This window comes from Astyanax mexicanus, chromosome 2 (genome assembly GCF_023375975.1).
Source record: "Astyanax mexicanus isolate ESR-SI-001 chromosome 2, AstMex3_surface, whole genome shotgun sequence".
NCBI classification, from domain to species: Eukaryota; Metazoa; Chordata; class Actinopteri; order Characiformes; family Acestrorhamphidae; genus Astyanax; species Astyanax mexicanus.
The window spans coordinates 11,963,907-11,973,308 of NC_064409.1; the positions used below are offsets into that span (position 1 = coordinate 11,963,907).

The 9,402-nt window shown below is 38.8% G+C and overlaps 1 protein-coding gene across 1 annotated transcript; it reads right to left on the reverse strand.

The window, feature by feature from the left end:
- Positions 1–109: 109 nt before the first annotated feature.
- Positions 110–8,241, reverse strand: rint1 (RAD50 interactor 1). The gene is made up of 13 exons (XM_007232279.4): positions 7,967–8,241; positions 7,298–7,539; positions 6,446–6,619; positions 6,020–6,160; positions 5,611–5,767; positions 4,572–4,682; positions 4,258–4,483; positions 3,210–3,347; positions 2,815–3,014; positions 2,214–2,431; positions 1,844–2,024; positions 1,506–1,624; positions 110–722 (listed from the first exon to the last, which is right to left on the reverse strand). Exons 1-13 carry the CDS (start codon positions 8,192–8,194, stop codon positions 500–502), a joined length of 2,358 nt encoding a protein of 785 aa, XP_007232341.2. The 5' UTR covers positions 8,195–8,241; the 3' UTR covers positions 110–499.
- Between the last annotated feature and the right edge of the window lie 1,161 nt (positions 8,242–9,402).

Sequence of the window (9,402 nt, forward strand, 5' to 3'; positions counted from 1 at the left end):
CTTCTTAATTCCTGCTGCTCCAGGGAATCGAACCACTGAACTTTGATTTAACGCATTGGTTAATTGGCCATTTTTATTAGTGTTTAAATAAAATACCAAACACTGAGGATTGTTATTAACCAAAGACTTTCACAATCATTGTGAATTTATTTCACTTCTCTTCAAACACAAACAAAACTTGACATTGCATAATTATTCAGAAGGCTGATTTGGACCGCTTAAAACAGCAATCTTAGCACATCCGGACTATGATGATTAAAATTTAAGGTAGAATATGGTCCACAATCTGTTTTTGCACACGTCATCCACACTATTACAAATACAGTACTCTGCTGTATTGTGTAGCTCATGTAAACACTGAATGTTGTCCAACTTTAATGCATCGTCCTAAATAGGAGTGACATGGAAGTGTTGAAGTGTCATTTGTCACACTTTGCTGGATGTTTCAGTGTGTGTGGGTATTAATGCTGCTTTAGTAGGCTGGAACACTCAACACTTCTCAGTGGTTGAGCCAGGCAGAGCGAAGGTTTAGGAGGATCTGCGCATCACTGGCGGACAGCTTGTACACACCTAGCTCGTTCAGTGCTGATTCGGGAGTGGGCTGCTGTGGCCTGACGGATGCCTCTTCCTCTTCTACTCCCTCTTCCGCCTGCTTCAACACGTCACACAGCAAAAGAGCTGGTCCAACCTTCAGATTCAGGATGATGCAGGCTTCCTTCACACTGCCATGCAGAAAGAAACAGGGTGAGAATTAGTTAGTTTGTAGACTTCAGCAAAATCACTTATCACATAGATCATTCCATTCAGTAAATTTTAATAAAAATCAAAAGTTTAATAAAAATCAAAATTGTAAAAAGAAACAAAATTCACTATAAGTAACACCTGTACACCAACTCTAAATCAGACAATCTTGTGAGAGCAGTACAATGCAATTGGACAGGAGAAGAAAGGAATATTTATTTTTTCTCTCTACTAAGGCTTACAGAATACTAGATTGGGCCTTGTGTCAACTGTACAGGCTGGTGTTGTAATAATGTGGGGAGTATTATTTTGAGTATTGTAACTGGCCATCATGGCCACAATTCACCCATTTTCCTATAAATACTTTCAACGTAAGGATGCACCATATCACATCCTTTAAAGAATAAGTCATTACCAACATTAAAATGAGTTTAGAGCTCTTCAGAGACCTTGCCAGTTAAGAGATCTAAAACCAATAGAACACCTTTAATATTTAACAGGTTGAACAGGAGGATTTTAGCATGAAGGTGCTTCTAAAACAAACCTTAACAAACTGTATGACACTTTCGTCAACATTCTGTCGGTGTAGTCCATGCTCCAAATGTTTGTATGTTCTGATATAAAATAGTGGCCTTATCCAGGATCACTATTATTTTCAAAATAAGGAGCTCAGTGAGTGTAAATTTGCCTCTTTCTCTCGTGCTGCTTTCTGATTGATAACATAAACTAATCAGTGAATCTGTCTGCATTTCTCCTGTACTCACTGTTTAAAGAAGTTCTCTGGTCTCTTGCAGTAGTGTCCGAACAATGGGAAGAGGTTTCTGGTCATGTCAAACTGGAGCTGCGCAGCACCACCCTCATTAAAATGGTTATACAGTATCACCTGTGAGCATGAAGAATCAACATGTATTCTGTTAGATGAAAGTACAGATTATGCAAAACATGTATTTGCAAGAAGAAGCGAAAAAAAAAGAAAAAGAAAAAAAATAATTAGTTGCTAAATAAAAAAATAACAAATTTAAATGAAAAGGCCTCAAGATTAAACTTCTGTTTATCTACTGTTGATGCATCTCATGGGGAGATGTTGCAGCAGGAAACTAACATCTTGGTACAGGAAGAGGTCAAGTCTTTCAGCCAGACCCTGCCAGAACATCTGGAACAAGGGAAGGCAGAGCAGCTGCTGCAGCTGGAGTAGATGATCCCTCAGGCACAGCAGCATGGGACACGCTGAGCTGGACAATGACATGGTGGCCTGGTCACACTGCAACGGCAAGGAGATCCACCTGCAACACAGAGCTTGGTCAGAGTGGGACATCTGCTGTTGTTTATATATTAATGGACTTTATTGTCTAAATATGAGTTATAAGGTTTAAAGCTACTACTTTTTACAAATGAATTTATTCCTAATTGACTAATTTTGTATGAAAAACAGCCATTTGTCTGAATCATAACAATAAGTACTGTTATCATACTTGTCCCTGCTATAAGGGTAGGCCTTTTCCTTTACGTCTCTCATTACTGCTTCCAGCAGCCGGCCCAGCATGTCCCCTCTCAGCCTCTCAAGAAGTGCCAGCAGTCCTTCAAACAAAGAGCCCTCCAGAGATGCCAGCCGTCCACTCTCTGTGACCCCAAGAGGCCCCAGAACTTCTTCGCCCACAGAAACTGCTGCTTGCTGCAGCTGCAGGAAGAACTGAGAGAGTAACAGAAGAGGGCATCAGCTGGAACCCCACTGACATTTCAGCAAGTTGTACATGTGCAAAGAGAAGTTGCTGCCATCAAAAAAAATCCTATGATCCAAAATTCACACCTAGACTACAGTTTGAAGCTGACCCCATGGCCAAAGAAAAGGAGAAATGTTATATCTGCTCAAAATTATCATGACATAGAGCTGGGCAATTTATCTAAAATAAATAATTAATAGAAATCAACATTCTAATATGACACATATCTATTAAGATTGTATGTAAACATCCATCCACAACTGCATAATCTATAAAATAAAAATTATTTAACTCTTCATATTGATTTTAATCTAGATAGATGGACACATATTACACTGATAAATAGACTAACCACATTGTCGCCCCAGTCACTGAGAACTGTTGATATGTAGTTGGCAGCGTTCAGGATGGCGCAATAGCGGGCTCCCAGCGGCTGACGAGACTCCTCCTTCATCACCTGGGTGAGACGGATGCGGAAATCATCTACCAGCTCCCTCTGCAGAGCCAGAAAGCTGAGCTGAGCTTGAGGACACGGTAAAGATCTATACCGATCTGTGGAGTGAACGATAGAGAGATATAAAACAGCATCTACATAAGAAACAGATTATATAGAGACACAATCATAGGAAATAATAAATCCATATATATTATACAATTAGCCAGATGCAAAGGTGCTGTTTAGTCAGGCTGCTTCTTAATGAGCAATGCAGCATAGAGCTTTCAAAGTAACAAAGAAAGAGCCCAAACCTGTAATGACCAGCAGTAGAGTCATAAAAGTCTCTGCACAGTCTGGTGCTTTCAGTTCATCTATATCTGTGATGTCTTTGTACTGAGAGCTCCAGGCCCCTTCTGTAGACAGCATGGCGTCCACCTTCTCCACTGCCACTAAAGTTCAAACAGCATTCAAATGTTTACAAAATCACATCGGTCACACAACAATATTATTAATAATGTAGAGTGGAATATTATACATATGATGCCATTAATTTACCTCATTTTGTTTCATATTTTATTTTATTTTGATTTATATTTATTTTAATTATCAGTTTTACAGCACGTATTTTTATTTTATTTTTTCCCCTCCATTATCTCCCAATTTATCTGGCCAATTGTCCCACCCATTCAGCTGCTAGTCAGCTGTTTATCCCCCACCACTGATGATGCCACAACACAAAGAAGGTAAAACTAGCACATGCCTCCTCTGACACTAGAGAGTCTTTTTTTTTTTTTTTTACTGCTGCGGATGCAGCATTGCCATGTAGCATCACAGCGCACTGTGAAGAAGGGAAAGACCCACCCAGAGAGGCCAATCATGCTCCACAAGCTGATGGCAAGCTGCATGGCCGGGCTTTAAACCAGCAATCTCCCACTCATATTGGCAACACTTTAGACCTTAATGCACATTTCTGATTTTAAAATTCATTTTCTATTTAAAATACATATTTAACTGCCTTTAGATATGATGTTCTAAGTGGTTAGTTTAAAAAATATAACAGAAAAAAAATTAATGCCTTTGATGTATGACTAAATTAAGCCTCACTTCTCAACAGAGCCCAAACAGAAGAAGCTATTTTATTTTTCATATAGAAGAAATATTTCTGAAATAAAAATATGCTTGGAAAAGAAGTAAAAGAAGATGGCAGGCAACGTAATGAATAGACTTAATCAGACAAATTGTGAACAAAGGCCCAAAAATAGTCTGAACTAATCTAACAGCACTGGAGAATAATAATCCACACTGCAACAGTAAAACAGAACATACTCTCTCAACACGCGTGTGTTTCTGAGCACTCACTTTTTCTCTCCACACTGAGCCACTTTTGGAAGACAGTTTCCTCCAGCAGGATGGGCAGGGCGCCAGGGTAAGTGCTGGGGTAAGCGTGTGTGCTTCGCAGCTCCTTCTCAAACTGCAGCACCTCGTCCACCAGGTGGCAAAACAGGGTGTCGTCATACAGCAGCCGAGGGGCATCGTGGGTCAGTTTCTCCTGAGCCAGAGTAAGGAGACCCCTGCACAGCTCCACCTAATGGGCATAGAAAGGGACAATGCATGTATAATGGCTCAAATCGAAAATTAGTCAGTTAAAAACTGTTCTAAATTTGACTTCTCACCTTTGCGTTGACATTGGCTCCAGCACGATCGAGAATGGGCTGAATCTTCTCCTCCATGAAGGGGGAATTGTGGCCCATCCACACAAGAACTTGGGTCAGATACCACTCTGGCTAAAATGGAGAGGAAAATACAGTCAGTATGTATATTTTCTGTATTGATTTGTCCATTAAGTGCCCATTTCTGCAGGAATATTAGAGCTGCATGTGAAGGATCATCACAGGGCACCATTACTAACCTCTACAACTTCATCCTGAGATGTGTGATACGTTGCGTTACACATGTGTTACACACTACTTTTGTATGTTTGGCTAAATAAATGTTGCTCTTATCATTCATATTAAATAATTTACTGTTTTTGGTAAGGGTGTAACAAATATTCTGTTACGATTCGATTCGATTAACAATACTGAGATCACAATTCGATTTTACTAAAATAAAAAAAATATAAATTAAATTAAATGTTAAGGAAATTAAATGTAAAACAATGCATATTTCCTTAAAAATACTTCAGTCTCCTGCAATTTAAGGTAATTACCAAGAACAGAGGTTTAATATTGTAAACAAAATGCTCTATTTTGGCTAATTAAGTGAAAACATTTTTTTTTTTTCTGAAACATAACAGTGTACTTTTTCTTTTAAACCAAAATGGCAAATTACTAAGAGTTTAAAAAGAATAATGTTGAAATATTAAAAGCAAAAAGTAGATTTATTTACTTTTTTTATATGTAAACAGTAACCTACATTTATAACCTACTGCTTATTAATACTCTAGTACAGTTTAATAATACAGTGTCCAGATTTTGCAAGAAGTCGCTTGCGCTTCTTCTTCGGCACCCCGTAATATTAATTATTATTAAAGATTAAACCTCTGTTTTTGGTAATTACCTTTGATTGCTGGGGACTGAAGTCTTTATAAGAAATTGTGCATTGTTTTACATTGTTTACACTTCAGAAAAAAATATATATAATTTCCATTTTTTAAAAATAAGACTGGCTGTTACATAATTTGTAGGAGAATAGTGATGTGCACAATCTAACCTTGTTTAGTGAGTTGGTCTGGCGGTTCCCAGTGAAATGATACCTAAACCTCTTGCTGAGGGGCAGTAGCATGATCTGAATAGGCAGCGAGAGTGGTGGGGTCTGTGGTAAGCCTGGACGAGTGGGCAATTCCTTTTTCTCAGATATAAGATCGTCACTGGGACAGGAGTCAAGTGCAAAGATTTTTCCATTCAGTTTCATGCATATTATGTTGTGAATATTTTGTTGCCTAATTTTGTTGCATAATAAGATCCATTTATCACATGATAAAAAATACACTGTCTTATTGTCTGCCTAAAACAAAGGGCTGCATTGCTAATAAAAGAAGAACTGTGTGTGAGCTGCTGACCGTAGCACAATGGTTAGTGTAGATGTACGTTTATGTGTGTCTCTGTGACACAAAGGATACGACATCTGCAGGGAGAGGAGCTGAGACACCAGGAGCTCCAGCTGGCTGTTGAGCTCCTGTGCATTAGCTGGAGGAGAGAGGGACTGGGTCGGGGGAGAGACTATCGGCCAGTGTAGCTGTGTCAGCACCTCCTCAAAGTCACTGAGATTAAGAAAAACAAACATGACAAATTTCATCAACAATTTCTTTGAATAGCAGTCAATTTTATTTAATATTATCCCAACAATAACAGCAAACCCAAATCAATTACCATTAGCCAGCCTGCTCTCAGATTTTGGAACAGATTTTATAATTTATAACATTGACATTAAAAGGGCATGTTTAGTCCCTGACATGGGGTTTAACAAAGTAAAAACATTAAGAATATATTTGCTAACTTCAAAACTCTGAATGTAATTATAATATTATATAAAACATTGGCAATACCTTGCAAGCTTGTCTTTCAGGATCTTGTGCCAGAAGTGCAATGTTTCTCGAAGGAATGCTTGTAGATGTGAGCAGCCCGACTCTTGAAGGCCCATGTCTAGAGTGGCCATATTGCCCACAGCTCCAATTGCCTCCCAAACACTGTTAGTCATCAGGAACTGCTGAATACTGTCACTGTTCAAAACATAGAGCAGCCATGACAAATCACAAATCACAAAAAAGAGAGGTAAATGTCTAGAATGTACACTCCCTGGATATGTATGTATGCATCTCTACAGTATATATGATTGATATGATAGATGGATAAATAGATAAAAAGGATATTGGGCTGCAGAGCACACCCTCTCATTACTCCCTTCTTGGAGAAAAAAGCAAGACATTTTTTTCCTCATGCAAGCCATCTATGAATCCATCCATTCATCCATAGATCAATAAATCCATCCATTCATCCATTTACAGACGCAGCCATTCAGGCTTTTATCCATGCAAAGATCCATCTATCAGGGATATATATGTTTGAGGCTATTTCTAGAAAGTCTCTAACGGATTGCACGTAAAAATATTCAAAAGGCTCTTAGCATGAATTGGTTTTATTGCTGTGATTCAACAATTTGACTTTTCTAGGCTCTTACTAATACTTACAGGTAAGATTTTCTCATTTTTTATTGTTTCTAAATTTCCAGGTTTTCCAGAATGCATAGGAATGCTCTCTATACATACGTGGATAGGTTTTTTGATTGATGAATGGATGGATAAAAACTTACTGGGTCCACAGCCTTTTCTCTCACCACTATCTTGATCAATCATGACTGGATCAATAATTACAAGTGTTAATTTTGCTGTATTGCTCACCTAAGCTCCTCAATGCGAGCCAAGCACTGAAGGTACTTCATGTGCCTTTCCAGCGTGTCCAGCTGTCCAAGTGTTTGTCCTAGGCTGTCGGCCCAGCTCTGAGCTCCCTGCAGATGCTGCTGCAGCGTGTTGGACAGGAGCCTCTCCTTCTGGAGCAGGACCTCCAGCTTCGTCCGGGCCTCCTCTGCTGCAGACAGAGCAGCAGATACACGCAGAGGCACTGAGCTGGATACAGTCAACACCTGCAGGAATAAAAAGGTCAGCCAGTCAGCGGAGACGTTATGTCTATAAGGTTGAACTAGACATATCATGAAAACACATTGCTCACACTGCTTAGTATATAAAACCATCTGTCTAAAAAAAAATAGCACCTTTTATTAGATAGTGATTTATTTGTAAATGAAAATATTTGCACACACACACACACACAAACACACACACACACACACATGTCTAGGCAGTTTAAGATATCCAAATAAATCAAACACACAGTGGACTGTACTGTATTTCTGAATATAGTGAACTCTCTCTCTCTCTCTCACACACACACACACACACACACACACACACACACACACACACACACACACACATACACACTTTAATGCTTTTTAAACAGTTGAGGTAAGAGAGAGGTCAGTCAGTAGAGCTGATGCAGGGCTGGTTTACCTGCTCCTCCAGTAACATGTTCTCTGCTGTCAGTTTCTCCAGAAGCCCCCCAACTTTCCTCAGAGACTTCAGGTCTCCTCCAATCTCCCTCTGCAGCAGCTCCGCCACATGCTGCTCCACACAGCCCCCGACCCCCTCAGCACAGCTGGATCCGGGCTCGCTTTTATTCACACCGCTATCTTCACCATTCATACTGTTATTATCCTGCTCCACAGCGGCCGCCGCCATGTTTCTCCCTCAGCCTGCCCACGTCATCAGCAGCAAACGCTCTCGCGCGCGCCCTCTACTGGAGAGAGCGCGGGAAAGCATTTACATTATAGAATAAGAGTCCCTTTATTTTCTCAAGCATGCTACATACAGTACTAGTGCATTTCAAAAAAATTAAATATCATGCAAATTTACAAAAAATTGTGAAAATTATATAATACATAGATTTATTTTAAGCGTTTTTTTGTTCATGATTATGACTTACAGCTAATGAAAACTCAAAAATCAGTTTCTCAGAAAGTTAGACTATTATCTAAAACCAATTAGTTCTTTCGGCAGTGTGCCAAGTCCTGCTTGAAAATAAAATTTGCATCTCCATGAGTTGTCAGCAGAGGGAAGCATAAAGTGCTGTAGGGTTTATCGGGGTGATGATAATTTGCAGTTTCTGAGGCTGAAAATCTGATTAATTTATCCTGTGCAACAGGTAACTTCAGATATTCCTTTCCTAGGGCGGTCCTGATGAGAGCCAGTTTCATCATGACGTTTTTTATGGTCTTTGCGATTGCACTTGAGGATAATGTGTTCTTTAAAATGTATTCAGATTGACTGACCTTCATTTCTTAAAGTATTTGTTTTCTTTAATTAGTTGAGTAGTTCTTGCAATACTATGTTTTACTTAAATAGGGTATGTATACTACTGTATATCAACTCTACCTCTTCACAACTTTACAACTGATGGTGGTCTCAAACACATTAAAAGTGCTAGAAATTCAAGTAATTATCTCTTGATTATCTCAGCACAGCTGTCAAGAAATACTGAAAGTCATTCCAGGTGCCTGTTTCTAAAATATAAAACATATTCTGGTATGTTTAACATTTTTTGTGTTTAATGATTAATTCCATACGTTTCTTCACAGTTTGAAAGACTTCAGTATTAAGCTACAATGCAGATTTAAAAAAAAAAAATAATCAAAACCACTGAAATTAGGGTGTGTTCAAACTTTTGACTGGTGGTACTGTATGTATGTATAATTTTTACAGTTAAAAATATTTTATGTAATTTCCAGTGTTATGGTCTGTTACTCTGTTACTTCTGATAAAAAAAAATATAATAGAAAATCTGATCAAAAATATGTGATGTCATGTCCTCTGGCAGTTTTTAGATGCTTCTTGTGGAGGGTAGCACATGGAATTAAGGCACAAAAGTGACTCTGTCAGCTCTGTTAATG